This window comes from Bombina bombina, chromosome 2 (genome assembly GCF_027579735.1).
Source record: "Bombina bombina isolate aBomBom1 chromosome 2, aBomBom1.pri, whole genome shotgun sequence".
Classification (NCBI taxonomy): domain Eukaryota; kingdom Metazoa; phylum Chordata; class Amphibia; order Anura; family Bombinatoridae; genus Bombina; species Bombina bombina.
This window is the reverse complement of record NC_069500.1, coordinates 1,442,727,361-1,442,748,963: the sequence shown is the minus strand read 5'-3', so window position 1 is coordinate 1,442,748,963 and position 21,603 is coordinate 1,442,727,361. Positions and strand designations below refer to the sequence as shown.

Here is a 21,603-nt window from a genome sequence, read left to right as displayed (position 1 = left end):
CACAAACGTCTGTCAGAAGTTCCGGACGTTCAAGCTTTTTGTCAGGCTTCAGCTAGGATCAAGCCTGTGTTTAAAACTGTTGCTCCGCCATGGAGTTTGAACTTAGTTCTTAATGTTTTACAGGGTGTTCCGTTTGAACCCCTTCATTCCATTGATATCAAGTTGTTATCTTGGAAAGTTCTGTTTTTAATGGCTATTTCCTCGGCTCGAAGAGTCTCTGAGTTATCTGCCTTACATTGTGATTCTCCTTATCTGATTTTTCATTCAGACAAGGTAGTTCTGCGTACTAAACCTGGGTTCCTACCTAAGGTGGTCACTAACAGGAATATCAATCAAGAGATTGTTGTTCCATCTTTGTGTCCTAATCCTTCCTCGAAGAAGGAACGTCTGCTACACAATCTAGATGTAGTCCGTGCCCTGAAATTTTATCTACAGGCAACTAAGGATTTTCGTCAAACGTCTTCCCTGTTTGTTGTTTATTCTGGTCAGAGGAGAGGTCAAAAAGCTTCGGCTACCTCTCTCTCTTTTTGGCTTCGTAGCATAATACGATTAGCCTATGAGACTGCTGGACAGCAGCCTCCTGAAAGAATTACAGCTCATTCTACTAGAGCTGTGGCTTCCACTTGGGCCTTTAAGAATGAGGCTTCTGTTGAACAGATTTGCAAGGCTGCAACTTGGTCTTCTCTTCATACTTTTTACAAATTTGACAAATTTGACACTTTTGCTTCTTCGGAGGCTGTTTTTGGGAGAAAGGTTCTTCAGGCAGTGGTTCCCTCCGTATAAAGAGCCTGCCTGTCCCTCCCGTCATCCGTGTACTTTTGCTTTGGTATTGGTATCCCAGAAGTAATGATGACCCGTGGACTGACCACACTTAACAGGAGAAAACAAAATTTATGCTTACCTGATAAATTCATTTCTCCTGTAGTGTGGTCAGTCCACGGCCCGCCCTGTTTTTTATGGCAGGCTAAAAAAAATTTTTGGATTATACTCCAGTCACCACTACACCCTTGGGCTTCTCCTTTCTCGTTGGTCCTTTGGTCGAATGACTGGAGGTGACGTAGAGGGGAGGAGCTATATAGCAGCTCTGCTGGGTGAATCCTCTTGCACTTCCTGTAGGGGAGGAGATAATATCCCAGAAGTAATGATGACCCGTGGACTGACCACACTTCAGGAGAAATGAATTTATCAGGTAAGCATAAATTTTGTTTTTCATGTACATCTAATTTTGTGGTGTATCTCCTCATATGCGACTGCAATTGTTACTACATAGGTAGAACAAAAAGAATGATTAGGAGTAGGTTCAACGAACATTTGGGGAATATTAAAAATAAAATTGAAAATCACAGTGTACCCTTCCATTTCAAACAGTTTCATGAGGCTAACAACAAGAGCCTAAAGGTCATGATACTTGATTGGATTCCTCCTAATTGCTCCAATAATAGATTGAGGAGTCTGAGACAACGTGAAACCTTTTTGGATTCATGAACTCAGAACCCTCAATACTGATAATTCTAAAGGTCTAAATATAGACCTGGATCTACAGGCTTTTATGTGAAAATAAATGCTTACATCAAACCATCTGCACCCTGTCCTTAGTAGTGGGGTATAATACATAATACTTATTTCTTTCATGCCTCATACTCTGTGGTTAAATTATAATAATACTTTGGGAAACGATGTTTTTTGGGGTCAGCACTCTTTAACTCATGTCTTTTATGTCTTAGATTAATATGCTGTCTATATATATATGTATTGACGTTTTAGATTTATATACAGTTTTTAATGTACGCTTAAAGTTCTTATCAAGAGATTATTAATTGTTTTTAAAAAAATTCTCCTTTTTTTCTATGTATTCCCTATGTATTTCTGTGTATGTTTATGAATTTTATTAATATCAATTAATGTGAAGTATGCACGGCATGTCGTTTTTAATACTAACACATCAAATGAATTTTCCTCATATACATTACTTTATAATGGCGGTCCTGTAATCAGTATATTATGCTCTGACTCGCCTTTATTTTTGTATTTTTTTAGATATATTTGTAACCTTTCTCTGTATGGTCATATGTGGGACTTCCTTTATCCATGGACTGAGCACTGTCAGCACAAATCGACCTATCAGATCGTTACATTTCAGAGGCGTGTCCCAGCCCGCTTGGTTCAAATAGGAGCCAAATTTAGGATAACGACATTCTCTTGAAAAAGTCGGGTCGTAACCCGACGAAACGCGTAGAGCTTTAGTGCACCAAGAAATACTGAGCTACATTACAGTAGCCTACCACTGTTAGGATTCTGTGAATCTACCTCTGCCTTTTCGATTTTCGATTTCCGGTCACCTTTTGGAATTCCGGCTTGGACCGTTTTACCATAGCAGACAGTTCCAACAGCCGAGTGAAAGACAGCCGGTGGAAAGACCCGGTGTGACAAAGTGTGACGGACATTCATTTGTGCCCAGCTGTACTACTGCCGAGTGGTGATATTTTATGCTTGCATTTTTTTATGTTATGTACGTTTGTGCTTGCACTTGTCCTTTTTTATGCTGTGTATTTCATTAAACTGTTTTTACGTTCAGAGAGGTTTGCGCTCTGTGTTTTTTTGTCTTTACAGTTAGTCCAATTTTCGTGCCTTTCGAAACTTCAAGGCAGGTGCGGCATCAACTTCCTCTAATAATAAACAAGAGGGAACTTTTGTTCAATCCAAGTCGGTCTGGAGACCAAACCAGACCTGGAAAAAAGGTAAGCAGGTCAAAAAGCCTGCTGCTGCCTCTAAGACAACATGAAGGAACGACCCCCTATCCGGTAACGGATCTAGTAGGGGGCAGACTTTCACTCTTCGCCCAGGCGTGGGCAAGAGATGTTCAGGATCCCTGGGCGTTGGAAATTATATAAAACAAAAAAGAGAGTCCCAACTAGACTTTATATAAAGCCCCACTGTGGTTTAGACCGGAAACACAAACTTTAAATGTGAACCTCTGGATTTTATCAAGTAGTTACACCTTAGGATTCATAAGTAAACTGTTGACATATTCCAATTCATGCCCAATTTGCATTTCTTTGATAGAGGTTAAATGTCTTTGTACCTACAACCGCCAGATGATAGTAAGAACGAATAAAGATAAAGTATCCAGTTCTATAAACCTTTCCGTAATGCACGCTCCCAATATAACAAAAATGTCTTCAATCAACAGTTCAAACACCACTCCACGGCTTTATATCACCCCAGGAATAAAACAGGAGAAGCTAAACATATCTCACCAGTTATTCGCACGCTCTTCCAGACCTCAGTCTGTCCACCACCGCGGATCGAGCGGCGTCCTTCTGCAGACGGGGAGTACCTGTGGCTTGTAGCGCTCGGTTGTTCAAACAAACCAATTCCGTAGCGTATCCAACATGTCACACCCGACTCCTGTCCAATGAACGCCCAGTATAGTGACGTATCCTGCGTGTCCACACCGGCACGGGCCAGGGGCGTGTTCAAAGTATCAGGGGCGTACTGGAGTTATCCTGCAGTACCCCAAATGCTGCGACTAATCCCCAAAGTCTTTTTTGGGGGTTACCCATACTCTCTACCGCTTAAATTCTCCTTTTAAATGTCATAAATAAAGTTCTAAGTTTTATTTTTACTCATTGGTGCTTGGCTTGTTTCCTGATTTTGTTGGAAATTATATCCCAGGGATATCTTCTGGACTTCAAAGCTTCCCCCCCAAAAGGGAGATTTCACCTTTCACAATTATCTGCAAACCAGATAAAGAGTGAGGCATTCTTACACTGTGTACGAGACCTCCTAGTTATGGGAGTGATCCATCCAGTTCCAAAGGAGGAACAGGGTTTTTACTCAAATCTGTTTGTGGTTCCCAAAAAAGAGGGAACCTTCAGACCGATTTTGGATCTAAAGATCTTAAACAAATTCCTCAAAGTTCCGTCGTTCAAGATGGAAACTATTCGTACCATCCTACCACTGATCCAGGAGGGTCAATATATGACTACAGTGGATCTAAAGGATGCTTATCTTCACATTCCGATACACAAAGATCATCATCGGTTTCTCAGGTTTGCCTTTCAAGACAGGCATTACCAGTTGTAGCTCTTCCCTTTGGATTAGCTACAGCCCCAAGAATCTTTACAAAGGTTCTAGGGTCGCTTTTGGCGGTCCTAAGGCCGCGGGGCATAGCAGTAGCCCCTTATTTAGACGACATCCTGATACAGGCGTCAAACTTCCAAATTGCCAAGTCTCATACGGACGTAGTACTGGCATTTCTGAGGTCGCATGGGTGGAAAGTGAACGAGGAAAAGTGTTCTCTATCCCCACTCACAAGAGTTTCCTTTCTAGGGACTCTGATAGATTCTGTAGAAATTAAAATTTACCTTGACGGAGTCCAGGTTATCAAAGCTTCTAAATTCCTGTTGGGTTCTTCATTCCATTCCGCGCCCTTTGGTGGCTCAGTGTATGGAAGTAATCGGCTTAATAGTAGCGGCAATGGACATAGTGCCGTTTGCACGCTTACATCTCAGACCGCTGCAACTATGCAGGCTCAGTCAGTGGAGCGGGGATTACACAGATTTGGCCCCTCAACTGAATCTGGACCAAGAGACCAGGAATCCTCTTCCCTGGTGGCTATCTCGGGTCCATCTGTCCAAAGGTATGACCTTCGCAGGCCAGATTGGACTTTTGTAACAACAAATGCCAGCCTTCTAGGTTGGGTTGCAGTCTGGAACTCCCTGAAGGCTCAGGGATCGTGGACTCAGGAGGAGTCTCTCCTTCCAATAAATATTCTGGAACTAAGAGCGATATTCAAGGCTCTTCAGGTTTGGCCTCAGTTAGCAACTCTGAGGTACATCAGATTTCAGTCGGTCAACATCACGACTGTAGCTTACATCAACCATCGAGGGGGAACAAGAAGTTCCCTAGAGATGTTAGAAGTTTCAAAAATAATTCACTGGGCAGAGATTCACTCTTGCCACCTATCAGCTATCCATATCCCAGGTGTAGAGCACTGGGAGGCGGATTTTCTAAGTCGTCAGACTTTTCATCCGGGAGAGTGGGAACTCCATACGGAGGTATTTGCACAACTGATTCTCCGTTGGGGCAAACCAGAACTGTATTTCATGGCGTCTCGCCAGAATGCCAAGCTTCCGTGTTACGGATCCAGGTCCAGGGATCCCAAGGCGACACTGATAGATACTCTAGCAGCGCCCTTGTCTTTCAACCTGGCTTATGTGTTTCCACCGTTTCCTCTGCTCCCTCGACTGATTGCCAAGATCAAGCAGGAGAGAGCATCAGTGATTCTGATAGCACCTGCGTGGCCACGCAGGACCTGGTATGCAGATCTAGTGGACATGTCATCCTTTCCACCATGGTCTCTGCCTCTGAGACAGGACCTTCTACTTCAGGGTCCTTTCAACCATCCAAATCTAATTTCTCTGAGGCTGACTGCCTGGAGATTGAATGCTTGATTTTATCAAAGCGTGGCTTCTCCGAGTCTGTTATTGATACCTTAATACAGGCACGAAAGCCTGTCACCAGGAAAATTTACCATAAGGTATGGCGTAGATATCTTTATTGGTGTGAATCCAAGGGTTACTCATGGAGTAAGGTCAGGATTCCTAGGATTTTATGTTTTCTCCAAGAAGGTTTGCAAAAAGGATTGTCAGCTAGTTTCTTAAAGGGACAAATTTTTGCTCTGTCTATTCTTTTGCACTAGCGTCTGGCAGATGTTCCAGACGTTCAGGCATTTTGTCAGGCTTTAGTTTGAATCAAGCCTGTGTTTAAACCTGTTGCTCCACCATGGAGCTTAAACTTGGTTCTTAAGGTTCTTCAAGGAGTTCCGTTTGAACCTCTTCATTCCATAGATATCAAATTTTTATCTTGGAAAGTTCTTTTTTTTTTTTTTTGGTAGCTATTTCCTCGGCTCGTAGAGTCTCTGAGCTATCTGCCTTACAATGTGATTCTCCTTATCTGATTTTTCATACGTATAAGGTAGTCCTGCGTACCAAACCTGGGTTCTTACCTAAGGTGGTATCTAACAAGAATATCAATCAAGAGATTGTGGTTCCATCCTTGTGTTACACAATCTGGACGTGGTCTGTGCTTTAAAGTTTTACTTACAAGCTACTAAAGATTTTCGTCAAACATCTGCTTTGTTTGTTGTCTACTCTGGACAGAGGAGAGGTCAAAAGGCTTTGGCAACCTCTTTTTCTTTTTGGCTAAGAAGCTTAATCCGCTTAGCCTATGAGACTGCTGCACAGCAGCCTCCTGAAAGGATTACAGCTCATTCCTCTAGAGCTGTGGCTTCCACTTGGGCCTTTAAAAATAAGGCTTCTGTTGAACAGATTTGCAAGGCGGCGACTTGGTCTTCGCTTCATACTTTTTCAAAATTTTACAAATTTGATACTTTTGCTTCTTCGGAGGCTATATTTGGGAGAAAGGTTTTACAGGCAGTGGTTCCTTCCATTTAAGTTCCTGCCTTGTCCCTCCCTTCATCCGTGTACTTTAGCTTTGGTATTGGTATCCCACAAGTAATGGATGATCCGTGGACTGGATACACCTTACAAGAGAAAACACAATTTATGCTTACCTGATAAATGTATTTCTCTTGTGGTGTATCCAGTCCACGGCCCGCCCTGTCATTTTAAGGCAGGTAATTTTTAAATTTAAACTACAGTAACCACTACACCCTATGGTTCCTCCTTTCTCGGCTTGTTTTAGGTCGAATAACTGGCTATGACAGTTAGGGGAGGGGCTATATTACAGCTCTGCTGTGGGTGTCCTCTTGCAACTTCCTGTTGGGAATGAGAATATCCCCACAAGTAATGGATGATCCGTGGACTGGATACACCACAAGATAAATAAATTTATCAGGTAAGCATAAATTGTGTTTTTATCAAAGCGTGGCTTCTCCGAGTCAGTTATTGATACCTTAAGACAGGCACGAAAGCCTGTCACCAGGAAAATTTACCATAAGTTATGGCGTAGATATCTTTATTGGTGTGAATCCAAGGGTTACTCATGGAGTAAGGTCAGGATTGCTAGGATATTATCTTTTCTCCAAGAAGGTTTGGAAAAAGGATTGTCAGCTAGTTAAACGTCTGGCAGATGTTCCAGACGTTCAGGCATTTTGTCAGGCTTTAGTTAGAATCAAGCCTGTGTTTAAACCTGTTGCTCCACCATGGAGCTTAAACTTGGTTCTTAAGGTTCTTCAAGGAGTTCCGTTTGAACCTCTTCATTCCATAGATATCAAGCTTTTATCTTGGAAAGTTCTTTTTTTTGGTAGCTATTTCCTCGGCTCGTAGAGTCTCTGAGCTATCTGCCTTACAATGTGATTCTCCTTATCTGATTTTTCATACGGATAAGGTAGTCCTGCGTACCAAACCTGGGTTCTTACCTAAGGTGGTATCTAACAAGAATATCAATCAAGAGATTGTTGTTCCATCCTTGTGTTACACAATTTGGACGTGGTCCGTGCTTTAAAGTTTTACTTACAAGCTACTAAAGATTTTCGTCAAACATCTGCTTTGTTTGTTGTCTACTCTGGACAGAGGAGAGGTCAAAAGGCTTCGGCAACCTCTTTTTCTTTTTGACTAAGAAGCTTAATCCGCTTAGCCTATGAGACTGCTGGACAGCAACCTCCTGAAAGGATTACAGCTCATTCCACTAGAGCTGTGGCTTCCACTTGGGCCTTTAAAAATGAGGCTTCTTTTGATCAGATTTGCAAGGCGACGACTTGGTCTTCGCTTCATATTTTTTCAAAATTTTACAAATTTGATACTTTTGCTTCTTCGGAGGCTATATTTGGGGGAGAGGTTTTACGGGCAGTGGTTTCTTCCATTTAAGTTCCTGCCTTGTCCCTCCCTTCATCCGTGTACTTTAGCTTTGGTATTGGTATCCCACAAGTAATGGATGATCCGTGGACTGGATACACCTTACAAGAGAAAACACAATTTATGCTTACCTGATAAATTTATTTCTCTTGTGGTGTATCCAGTCCACGGCCCGCCCTGTCATTTTAAGGCAAGTAATTTTTAAATTTAAACTTCAGTAACCACTGCACCCTATGGTTCCTCCTTTCTCGGCTTGTTTTCGGTCGAATGACTGGCTATGACAGTTAGGGGAGGAACTATATTACAGCTCTGCTGTGGGTGTCCTCTTGCAACTTCCTGTTGGGAATGAGAATATCCCACAAGTAATGGATGATCCGTGGACTGGATACACCACAAGAGAAATAAATTTATCAGGTAAGCATAAATTGTGTTTCCTCCGGAGGATAGTACCTCTTTTATGGACCCCATGGATAGGAAATTGGAAGGGTACTTAAGAAAGATTTTCCTTCACCAAGGTTTGCTATGGCAACCGGTGGCTAGTATGGCGGCGGTCGCTGGCACGGCCTCATATTGGTGTGACTCCTTATCTGAAATAATTTTGGAGGAGACTACTGTGGAGGAGATCCAGGACTTCCAGTCTTGCCATCCTATCTCGCAGAGCCTTGTGGCTAAAGTCTTGGTTGGCAGACATGGTTTCCAAGTCTAGACTCCTGTCTCTTCCTTTTAAGGGGAAGACTTTGTTTAGTTTAGGTCTGGATGCAATCATTTCCACTGTCACGGGTGGAAAATAGGCTTTTCTTCCTCAAGATAAGAAGACTAGACCTAAGGGTCGCCAAAATTCTAATTTTCGTTCCTTTCGCAACCTCTCCTTCCAACCCTGAACAGACCAAGACTTCCTGGAGACCAAAACAACCTTGAAACAAGGGCAAGCAGTCCAAGAAGCCTACTACTGAGAACAAATCAGCATGATGAATCCGCTCCCGATTTGAGATCGGATCAGGTATGGGGCAGACTTTCTCTTTTTCAAGAGGCTTGGATTCGCAATGTTCCAGATCCTTGGCAGTGGAAGTGGTCTCTCAGGGATACAAGATAGGTTTCAAATCTTGGCCTCCAAGAGGCAGATTTCTCCTGTCAAGACTATCCTCAAACCAGGAAAAAATAGAGGCATTCTTATATTGTGTCAAGGATCTCTCCTCTCTAGGAGTGATCATTCCGGTTCCTCTGCCAGAACAAGGCCGATGATTTTATTTCAATCTGTTTGTGGTTCCAAAGAAAGAGGGAACTTTTCGACCTATTTCACATCTAAAATCCCTCAACAAATTTCTCAAGGTTCCGTCTTTCAAAATGGAGGACTATTCATTCCATCCTCCCTTTAGTTCATGAGGGGTCAGTTCATGACCACCATCGACCTGAAGGATGCTTACCTTCATGTTCCTATCCACAAGGATTATTTTCAATATCTTCGGTTTGGCTTTCTGGACTAACATTTTCAGTTTGTAGCTCTTCCTTTCGGTCTAACGACAGCTACCCGAATCTTTACAAAGGTTCTAGGAGCTCTTTTGGCAGTGGCCAGGTCTCAAGGAATTGCGGCGGCGCCATACCTGGACGATATCTTGGTTCAGGTGCCATCTTTTCATTTAGCAAAATCCCATACGGATTCTCTGTTGTTGATTCTCCGCTCATGGGTAGATGGTGAATCTGGACAAGAGTTATTTGATTCCAAATACCAGGGTCTGTTTTTTAGGCACAATTAAAGACTCAATCTCGATGAAGATTTTCTTAACAGAAGTGAGAAAGTTCAAACTTCTTTCCGACTGCCTTTCTCTTCAGTCCTCTGTCCGTCCCTCAGTGGCACAGTGTATGGAAGTAATTGGTCTCATGGTGGCCTCCATGGACATTATTCCTTTTGCTCGCTTCCATCTGAGACCTCTACAGTTATGCATGATCAGACAATGGAACGGAGACCATTTGTACCTCTCTCAAAGGATAGTCCTAGACATACTGGCAAGACATTCTCTCTCCTGGTTTCTCTGTCAGAATCATCTGTCTCAAGTTGCGTGCTTCTTGAGATCATCTTGGGAGATTGTGACTACAGATGCCAGCCTTTCCGGCTGGGGAGCAGTTTGTTGTCCCTTAAGAGCTCAGGGGACCTGGTCTCCGGAGGAATCTGTCCTTTTATTAAACATTTTGGAATTGAGAGCAATTTACAATGCCTTGATAGCATGGCCTCATCTGAGTTCTGTCGGTTTTATCAGATTCCAAACGGACAACATCACATCAGTGGCTTATATCAATCATCAGGGAGGAACAAAGAGTTCCTTAGCGATGAAGGAGGTTTCTCGCATTCTTCTGTGGGCAGAGTCTCACAACTGCCACCTTTCGGCCATTCACATCCCAGGTGTGGACAACTGGGAAGCAGATTACTTGGTTATGTGTTGAGAGTGAGGGCGCTAACAACAGCTAAAGGAATCTTAACAAAAAATTAATATAGACGGATATTTTGTTTAGTACAAAAAAGTGTAAAGTGCTTTCCTACAATAGGTTCAGTGAAAAATATAAAGTGCAAATTGATGATTATAATAAATTTGGTGTTTATATATAAAAGAAAGTAATAATTACAAAGAATTTTCTTAAAAGTTACAGTGTATAGTGTGTAATAATCAGATATTGAATATATATAGTAGTGCTAAAATAGTGGTAACTAAAATATTAGGTGATAGTGTATAATGGTTCTTATAAATATATGGGTATTGTGTGAATATTCACATAAAAACTTAAACTAATAACAATATTAACACTATTAATTGTGTAACCAATCCTTTGGTAAATATATTTATAAAGATGAGTTAGACTGGAACGTTAGATGAAAATATTGATAGAATTTATTTAAAATCTTCTAAAAGAGCTTAAAACAAAGTATATATGAGTCGAAAGGAAAAAATCATAAGCTACACATGAACTACGGGACGTCTCCCCAGAATTATTAAAATCAAAAATTAATAAGAGATATACAGATACTATTGCCAGAAGCTTATATCAGAGTTATGTATTATTAATTACACACAGTTCAATGTTTTTAACATTCCGTATCTGTAGGGCTCAGTGTTAGTCACTTCATAGAGGTTTTTGGAAACAAGAGGTTAAGCCGTATTGTTTCAAATCCTCTGATTGTTCAGAACAAGAGTCTCTATAGTACGGGTTTTTACAGGACACCTTGGGTAAGAGTTACCTTGTTTTCCTTACAGTGTCGGTTACACTCGTAGCTTGTGAGTCGGCAACGCCGCATGTGTCTTGGGGTCTGACGTCACACTCCTTGGTCAAAGGTCAGATCTGGAAATTTAATGTGTAAGTTTAGATAGAGCTGCGCATCTTCACTTGTCTCACGATTCGATTACGATTATCATTGTAACGATTCGATACGATTCGATTCTACGATGCATCGCGATGTATCACGATTACTGCCCATGATTTTCATGATCTTGTTCTATTCCATATTTTATATATATATATATATATATATTGTGTGTGTGTGTGTGTGTGTGTGTATATATATATAATAATCTTTTAAACAACTGTGTAAGATGGAAGAGCACTTATAAACATAATACTACAATATGCACAGAAATGTATCTGTAGATTTATTTTACAAAGGAAAACCAGCAGCAGTGTACTCACTGAAACATTCTCACGGAGTACATGCAGACATCTGAAACCTGACCCAGAGAGCATTACCAATAGACCTCCTCTCACACACAAATGTTTCGGTCAGGAATTTTTATGACACCTATCCTAAAGAGCCGACAGCAGCCTCATGTAAACAGTGAATCTTTTCTTGTATTATCGATTCACTGTTTACTGTTGCGGTCTCTGCTGCATGTTTCCTCTCTGTCAGACCCCTAGCCCAAACGAGCATTTGAGGGTTTCTATTAGATACAGTAAGTCAAAAGTTTTACAGCAACCCTCAAATGCTCGTTTGGGCTAGGGTTCTGACAGAGAGGAAACATGCAGCAGAGACCGCAACAGTAAACAGTGAATCGATAATACAAGAAAAGATTCACTGTTTACATGAGGCTGCTGTCGGCTCTTTAGGATAGGTGTCGTAAAAATTCCTGACCGGAACATTTGTGTGTGAGAGGAGGTCTATTGTTAATGCTCTCTGGGTCAGATATATGCGCAGTGTGCACAGCAAGTCCTGAATCACAGGACTTCCCTGAATCACAGGAGTTCCCTGTCAGACTCGCCTGGCATGTATGGGGTTAATGGTGCCTATCTGGGAGTTGCCTGTTCTATGTCACCTGTCTTTATATAATATAAGCCTTTCCAAGCCTCCTCCTCCCCTGTATGTCAGTTTGTTTATTTTTTTATTGCAAGTACTGTGAGTTTGCCCTCCCTTCACTGACTGCTGCTTTATTTAATACTATTGGTATTACTAGCAGCAGTCAGTGCCTATCGCTGTTCTACGTTATCAGCAGCTAATTCAGAGGGATTATATGAATTCCTGTGACACTGGCTACCGTCTCTCTGACGTGCACAATATTGCACTACGTAGAACAGTGATAGGCACTGACTGCTAGTACTACCAATACCAATAGTATTAAAGGGACAGTCTAGGCCAAAATAAACTTTCATGATTCAGATAGAGCATGTAATTTTAAACAATTTTCCAATTTACTTTTATCACCAATTTTGCTTTGTTCTCTTGGTATTCTTAGTTGAAAGCTTAACATAGGAGGTTCATATGCTAATTTCTTAGACCTTGAAGCCCACCTCTTTCAGATTGCATTTTAACAGTTTTTCACCACTAGAGGGTGTTAGTTCACGTATTTCATATAGATAACACTGAGCTCGTGCACAAGAAGTTATCTGGGAGCAGGCACTGATTGGCTAGACTGCAAGTCTGTCAAAAGAACAGAAAAAAGGGGCAATTTGCAGAGGCTTAGATACAAGATAATCACAGAGGTTAAAAGTATATTAATATAACTGTGTTAGTTATGCAAAACTGGGAAATGGGTAATAAAGGGATTATCTTTTAAAACAATAAAAATTCTGGTGTAGACTGTCCCTTTAAATAAAGCAGCAGTCAGTGAAGGGAGGGCAAACCAAACTCACAGTAAAAATAAACAAACTGACATACAGGGGAGGAGGCGGCTTGGAAAGGCTTATATTGTGGCTCCATAACAACAGTGAAGTTTAAAAACGGAGCAATGAGTAAAACAGGAAACTGACAGTACAAGACCCATTTCCTCACATACCGAATCCCCTGCCCATGACGTCACTGACCCGGAATCGATTAAGATCTTTCACTGCATCGATGCAGAATCATTCACTGCTGCATCGTGATGCATCGGTGTGACGATTATTTTTGACAGCCCTAAGTTTACAGTTCCTTATTTGCCAAATAGTATATCAGAAAGTTCCTGCACTTAGTGCCATGAATGCAGGTGCGGTATAACTTGAGCAGTTATAAGGCAATAGTATTGTGATACGCAGAGATAAAAGTTAAAAAGATAACCCGGGTTATACAGCCACAATCTTAATCTCAGCTTGGCAAAGATGGTAGTTCTTCACTTTGAAGTTTGCAGATAAGTCACACAGCTCGACGCGTTTCGCTCTATACAGAGCTTTATCAAGATTGTTGTCTTGGAAAGTTTTCTTTTAACTTATAAATAGCAATAAAGTATAAAGCTATGTTAGCACTTCCCTTCAGATGCTCGCTGCCAGCCCTGGTTTTCCCAGACTGTATCCAGAAACAAGCTTTTCTCAAGAGCTACTCCAACTTGCTTTGACATATATTGATTTTATGCTCTTGAGAAAGGCTTGTTTTGCCGAAACGCTTTGAGCTGTATTTTAATACAATCTGCAGATACCCTTGTGATGGTTTTAATAAAAGGATAATTTAAAACTGAAATCCTGTCAGTATGACCTGTTTGTGCGCCTACCATTTTATTTGAAATGTGCTACACCATTGTGAGCTTTTTATCTTGGAGGTGAAAGAAGGCAGGTTTCACCGAGGTAAAAGAGCAGCTTGCATCCCCTGAGGTGACACAGCTCCGCCACATTCGATATATCTTGTTACTAAGGATTTTCGTCAATCTTCTGCCCTTTTTGTAGTATTTTCTGGCAAACGTAAGGGCCAGAAGGCCACGTCAACTACTCTTTCCTTTTGGTTAAGGAGTGTTATTCGGTTGGCCTATGAGACAGCTGGACAGCAGCCTCCTGAGAGGATTACAGCTTATTCAACTAGGGCTGTCTCTTCTTCCAGGGCCTTTAAAAACTAGGCTTCTGTGAAGTAAATTTGCAAAGCAGCCACTTGGTCCTCATTACATTCATTACCTCAGTTTAGGTCCGCCTGTCTTGTTTCTCCCTCCCTTTCCATTCTGTCCTCTAGTTTGGATATTGGTTCCCACTAGTAATTAGAATGGATTCGTGGACTCTCCATGCCAATGGAAAGAAAACTTAATTTTTGCTTACCTGATAAATTCTTCTCTTTCCTGGCATGGAGAGTCCACGACCCGCCCTTGTCTAAATTCAAGACTGCTGATTATTTTTTAGTTTTCTTAAACGTCAGGCACCTCTATACCCTTGGTGTTCCTCTTCTCTTTCCGTATTTCCTCGGCTGAATGACTGGGGGATTATGGGAAGTGGTACGGATACTTAAAGCTTTGCTGGGGTGTTCTTTGCTTCCTCTGGTGGCCAGGAGTTGAATTCCCACAAGTAATTAGAATTGATTTGTGAACTCTCCATGCCAGGAAAGAAAATAATTTATCGGGTAAGCATAAATTTTGTTTTTATCAAAAACTTAAAATTTGTATTTAAATTACACAGGAATAAATAGTATTAACTATGCACAGTGTAAATCGTAAATTACACCGCATACGCAAAAAAGCAAGAAATTCGTATTTATAAATGCAAAATACAAAATGTTTTTTTGTAAAATGTGCAGGCCATAATGGGCATATTTAAAATGTTTCTCTAATCCCAGCCTAATTCTGTTAAAGATTTTTGCACTACAGATCTCAGTTTTTTCTTGCCAACTAAAATGTGGCGAGCTTTTCTCAAAATACTTATAACCATAATAGACAAACACATGCATATGAAAATATAATCGCTTGTATGATGCTATACTCAGAAAGCAGCGTAAATGATTTATATTGGCTGCAGAAGTGCTCACTGCTAACTTCACTCTACAGAGCAAAGCGTCCCTTTCCAGTGAGCTCCATTACTTTCAATAGGAGACATCTCACCACTCACAGGGACTGCCGCTTTCTTTACTATAATTCCACCAGGGCAGCCCCTGCAAGGGTCGTGAGAAAAACCACATCTGAAATTGCGAGGTTTAGATAATGTGGCCCATGGTCACTAGAGTAACAGCCTGTACTCTGTGTGCTCCCTGTTAAGTTCTGTGTTTAACCTTCTTGTACATTTTCTTTCCCCTTCTTGCAGACCTCGGCTCTTCCAGGGCAACTGGTCTCTATCATGTTTTATGTCGCCACTGATGGTCAGGGATCACTGACACCCCATGTTGAGGGAAGAAATCAACTCACCCAGATCACAGGAACATCCGAGGAGCTAGGCGGTTTCACTATTCGCTTTCCAGAACCACAGGGCAGTGGAGGTTACGTGAGGTATTTGCCCACCTTTCTATCCATTTATCCATTTTTTCTCCATCTTGCTCTCTGTGACCCTAAACATAATTTGTTCCTGTTTTTTCCATATCTCCTTGACAGCTATAACCATCTCAGCACTGTTTGTCCTGGTCTTCATCTTCTGACAGACGTTGTACGCAGCAGCCTAAAGGATCGCTTCACTCACCCTCTTCCAGATGGGGTTTCTGCCAACAGCAAGAAGAGACGATACTTTGGTCTGGATGTCTACCTCCCCCCAGCACCTGCACCAGGTGCCCCACCTCTACCCGCCCACTCTCAGCTAGTGGTCCACCAGCTCACTCTCCAGCTTCCCTTTCAAGTCGAGGTCCTGTTTGAGTCAGACAGTTTTCACGATCGGCCGGGGCCCCTCTCAGGCAAGGCATTGAGCGATTTGCTGGGCAAGCACCACAGGGCTATGGAGGAACGTTTTAGAAACACTTTTCGACTGGAGGAGAAAGGGTTTATTCCTGAACAGGTGGCTTTTGCACAGGCTGCCCTATCCAACATGCTGGGTGGGATGGGCTACTTTTATGGTAGTTCACTGGTTCAGTCACAACACAATCCGGAACCAGTGCTTTACCCAGCAGCCCCTCTCTACACAGCTGTCCCATCCCGTTCCTTTTTCCCACGGGGCTTCTTGTGGGATGAGGGCTTCCATCTGCTTTTGATTGCACGTTGGGATCCAGCCTTGGCCTGGCAGTCTTTAGGGCACTGGCTGGATCTAATGAATTCTGATGGATGGATTCCACGAGAGCAGATTCTAGGCTCTGAGGCTCGTAGCAAAGTACCTGATGAATTTGTGGTTCAGAGGGATGAAAATGCAAACCCACCAACCATGTTCCTGGCTCTGCAACAGTTGTTGTCTACAGACAGTGCTGCTGGAGACCGACTCCAATTTCTGCAACGTGCACTATCTCGCCTCCAGACCTGGTATAACTGGTTTAACATAACACAGGCAGGACCACTCCCTCACACCTACCGTTGGCGTGGAAGAGACAAGGATTCCCTGCGTTTCCTGAATCCTAAGACTCTGACTTCTGGCTTAGATGATTATCCTCGAGCATCTCACCCTTCTGATGATGAGCGGCATGTTGATTTGCGCTGCTGGATGGCACTTGCTTCTGAAGTAATGGGGGACATCTTTGAGCATTTAGGGCATGATGGAGGGTTGTACCATGAGGGCCATCGCATATTGACAGATAATACTTTGCTTGACAGACTCCATTGGTCTGAGAAGCTTGGGGCATATGCAGATTATGGGAACCATACACAGAATGTAGCATTAGAGTGGCAAAGACTGCAGCCAGCACCTGGGCAGGACCCCCGCAGTCTCCCACCACCTCAGCTTGTCAGGGTAGTGAAGAAGCCCCCAAAGTTGCAGTATGTCAGAGCTCTTGGCTATGTTTCCCTTTTTCCCTTCCTCCTCCAGGTGCTTTCCCCTGATTCACCACGGCTTGGCCGCTTGCTTGAACAGCTGCGTGATACTGACAAGGTATGGTCTCCCTATGGCCTTCGCTCATTGTCCAAGAGTAGCACCCTCTATTTAAAACATAACACAGAACATGATGCCCCCTACTGGAGGGGACCCATCTGGATGAACATCAATTACTTGGCAGTAAGAGCTTTGCACTACTACAGCTTAAGAGAGGGGCCTCATCAGGAAAGGGCAACACGCTTGTATAGGGAACTGCGTGAAAACCTTCTTTCCAACCTGTACCGGCAGTATAAGGAGACTGGCTTCCTATGGGAACAGTATAATGACCAAACTGGCCATGGGCAGGGCTGCTTCCCTTTTACAGGATGGTCTTCTTTGATAGTACTGATCATGGCTGAGGAATATTGAAAGAGTGGACAGAGTTAATTCCCATTCACTGGTTACTAAAGGGGGGTCACATAATTGCTCCTCCTTCATTGGGTGGTCCTCTATAACATTTGCTGAGGGAGCTGGGTGCACATAGCTGTTTGCTATTTACACTGAGGTTTAGTTTGTGACTAAGAGGACAATGGTTTGCAGGGATGGTACCTCTTGACTGTAAGTTCCTCATAGATGGTGCTGAACAAGGCTGGAAGGCATTTACGGTTGATTCTGCCATATGCTGAAATTTCTCTTATAATGCTTAAAATGTCTGAGGAAGTAGGGTAAGGTTGCTCCTTATCCAGGAGGTCCTTTGGTCATTATCACGGTCTAGGAGTAATGACTAAAATTGTTTGGCTGTACTGATTTCTCTAAGATGTACTAATTTAACATGTTGGGCTGGAATAATTCTTCAGTACAGCTTCATCTTCCCCAGCTAAATAGTCACTGCTGATTATGACCAAGGTGAGGGAAAGGGTAGGACAGATTCATCTTCCCCAGCTAAATAGTCACTGCTGATTATGACCAAGGTGAGGGAAAGGGTAGGACAGATTCATCTCCCCAGGCTAAGCAGCCACTGCTGATTATGACCAAGGTGAGAGGGACAGGGTAGGACAGCTTCATCCTCCCCTGCTAAATAGTCGCCGCTGATTATGACTGAGGTGAAGGACAGGGTACGACAGCTTCTTCTTCCATGGCTAAATAACCACTGCTGATTATGATCGAGTTGAGGGACAGGGTAAGACAGCTTAATCTTCCCTGACTAAATAACCACTGCTGATTATGACAGAGGTGAGGGAAAGGGTAGTACAGTTTAATCTCCCTAGGCTAAATAGTCACTGCTGATTATGACTAAGGTGAGGGACAGGGTAGGACAGCTTCATCTTCCCAGACTAACGGTTTCTGATAATTATGACCAAGGTGAGGGATAGGGGAGGACTGCTTCAACTCCCCAGGCTAAATATACACTGCTTATTATGACCAAGGTGAGGGACAGGGTAGGACAGCTTAATCTCCCTAGGCTAAATATACACTGCTTATTATGACCAAGGTGAGGGACAGGGTAGGACAGCTTAATCTCTACAGGCTAAATAGCCACTGCTGATTATGACCGAGTTGAAGGACAAGGTAGGACAGCTTCATTTCCACAGGCTAAATAGCCACTGCTGATTATGACGGACAGGGGGGACTGCTTAATCTTTCCTGGTTAGTGGTCTCTGCTGAGTATCACTGAGGTAAAGGGCAGGGTATCTGACTTGCACCTGCTGTCCCTCTGCAATTCATGTCACCTCCCAATACTGAATGACAAGTGTATGTGACCTGCACTGCTGTCCATCTGCTATTCATGTCACCTCCCCACAGTATGTCCCCTTCCAATACTGAATGACAAGTGTATAAGACTTGCCCTGCTGTCCCTCTACTATTCATATCACCTCCCCATGGTCTGTCCTTTTCCAATACTAAATGACAAGTTTATCTGGCTTGCACTGCTGTCCCTCTGCTATTAGTCACCCAATGTCACCTCCCCGCAATCTTTCTCCTCCCAATAATGAATGACAAGTGTATGTGACCTGCACTGCTGTCCCTCTGCTATTCATGTCACCTCACCACAGTCTGTCCCCTCCCAATACTGAATGACAAGTGTAGGTGACTTGTACTGCTGTCCGTCTGCTATTCATGTCACCTACCCATTATCTGTCCCCTCCTAATACTGAATAACAAGTGTATGTGACTTGTACTGCTGTCCCTCTGCTATTCATGTCACCTCCCATGGTCTGTTCCTTCCCCAATAATGAATGACAAGTGTATGTGACTTGTACTGCTGTCCGTCTGCTATTCATGTCACCTACCCATGGTCTGTCCCCTCCCAATACTGAATAACAAGTGTATGTGACTTGTACTGCTGTCCCTCTGCTATTCATGTCACCTCCCATGGTCTGTACCCTCCCTAATAATGAATGAGAAGTGTATGTGACCTGCACTCCTCTCTGTCTGCTTTTCATGTCACCTCCCCACAATCTGTCCCCTCCCAATAATGAATAACAAGTGTATGTGGCTTGCACTGCTGTCTGTCTGCTATTCATGTCACCTCCCCATGGTTTGTCCCCTCCCAATACTGAATGACAAGTGTATGCGACTTGTACTGCTGTCCCACTGCTATTTATGTCACCCAGAGTCCCCTAGTACCTTGTCCTTATGGTCTCCTTCTATTCTGCTCCTCGCATGCTTAGCATTATCTAAAGGCCTTCTCAGACAAACCTGCCATGTTTTACTTTTGTGCTTTTATCTGCTGATGACATTATTGCTAATCATTTTCCATTTGAACTAAATACAGATTCTTTCCTTCTTAATATGAGGAGAGTCCACGGCTTTATTCCTTACTTGTGGAAAATACAGAACCTGGCCACCAGGAGGAGGCAAAGACACCGCAGCCAAAAACTTAAATACTTCCCCCCACTTCCCTCATATCCCAGTCATTCTTTTCCTTTTGTCACAGGAGGATGGCAGAGAAGTGCCGAAGATTCCGAGTAGTCTCTTATGGAGGGTAGTACCCTTCGGAATGGGACTGGAGTTTTAAGTAGTCTTGTCAGCCTCTCAGTGAGAGCATTGACGAATGTTAGGGTCTGGAGATGCAGGGAGAGTCTTTCTGTGAACCCATCCAGACTCGTATTAACAGCTCCAAAGCAATCAGTGTTGACGAGTTTCAATGCCTGCTTCTATTACTCAAGTTCATGTCAGGAGCGATGGTACAAGACTGTCAAACTTGAGAGGCTGTGTGTCCCACGACAGAGATTCCGGTAAGATTGTTTCATTTTGAAAAAAATCACATAATATGAGGATATCCGGAGGAGGAGCTCATGTGTGCGGTCGTGTGAAACACCTGTTCTGTATTACCTCCATTGCAAGCCTTGGCGAAAACCCTTGCGCCTAAAACCCTTAGACCCTGGGTGGCTTGCTCAAGTTAATCCACCGCTTCTGGAATCGATACAGTGCCACAACAATGCACTGGGCTGCAAGCGCAGCAGTTTGAGGACCCTATCTTCTACCTTAATATTGTTACAATTAACACTACTGAGAGGAGACTTTATCTTGCCCGCGGTAACTGGGCTCTATACCTGAATAGGAGCTGAGGACGAATCTTGTCCAATGCCGGGAGGTTTGCCGGGCTGGAGTCTCCTCTGTGGATAAACCTGCTGTATCTCCTGAGCTTGACGAAGAGAACCGCCCGCCTTGTATCCACACCGGCAAATGGTTTCCATGCCTGCCTGGCTCTCCCTGCACGCTTCGATGTCCCAGTGTAGAATTGGAGCCTCCTGACTGGCTGGATCTTGGCTGACCCGTGCTGACTCCTGTACTCCCCTGCAGAAAAGAGAGAGGTAGAAAGGCCTTGAGATCAGCTTTTTTTCCTCAGTCCTGCTGCCCCCTCCCACCGGTGCTGCGTGAGGGGCACGGACCGCTACCTGCCTTCAGATCACTACTCTAGATCCTGGGTTGACTGCCCCTCACCTTTAGTTTTCTGTGCCGGCTAGGATCTGCGGCAGTTGAGTGACACCCCTTACCTCCAGTAACTCTATCCAGGCGCCCCCCCTGTCCCACTGGTGCTGCGTGAGGGGGGCCGTACTATCTGGCTGGATTGCGGCTGATCCGTGCTGATCTTTCTTACTCCCCTGCAGAGAAGTAAAAGCTAGAGAGGTTTTTGAAACCAGTTTCCTTCCTCGGTCCTGCTGCCCTCTCCCACCGGTGCTGCGTGAGGAGCACGGACCGCTACTTGTCCTTAGACCACCTCTCTAGCTCCTGGGCGGTTTGCCTCTCACCCTTGGCTCTCAGTGTTGGCCTGGATCCACGGTAACCGGGTGACATCCTCTACCTCTGGCGAGCTCGCCCAAGCACCCCCCTCCCACCGGTGCTGCGCGAGGGGAGCCGTACTGGCGGAAGGCCCCTTACCCCTTGCAGACATCCTCGGAGCAAGCAGTAGGTAACGCTATAACTAATAAAGTGAATAAAATTTATGTTCCCTTCTCCCCCCTCCCTTGACATGGATATATCTTTATAGACAGAGGAAAGAGCTAGATAAGGGAGAAAGTAGAAGGATAAACCAAAGGATCAACATTTACTGTGGCCCCCTGGGGCAAATCAGGATAAGTCCAAATAAAAAGACATAACTCTATCAGGCAAAGTGGTAACACACTGGACTTTCCCAATACTGTTATTTGGACTTGCCTCAAAATATTGTTTAAAATATTCACTGTGGTTGGTTGGGGACTGACCCCCACAAACATAA

The 21,603-nt window shown here is 43.5% G+C and overlaps 1 protein-coding gene across 1 annotated transcript in view; it reads left to right on the top strand.

The window, feature by feature from the left end:
• The window catches only part of MOGS (mannosyl-oligosaccharide glucosidase), a 179,827-nt gene extending 160,153 nt beyond the window's left edge, over positions 1–19,674 (top strand). The window contains exons 4-5 of the mRNA XM_053704404.1: positions 15,264–15,445; positions 15,548–19,674. Of these exons, the coding sequence (XP_053560379.1) occupies positions 15,264–15,445; positions 15,548–17,309 (1,944 nt within the window). The 3' untranslated portion in view covers positions 17,310–19,674. The remainder of the gene's footprint in view (positions 1–15,263; positions 15,446–15,547) is intronic.
• Positions 19,675–21,603: the final 1,929 nt, after the last annotated feature.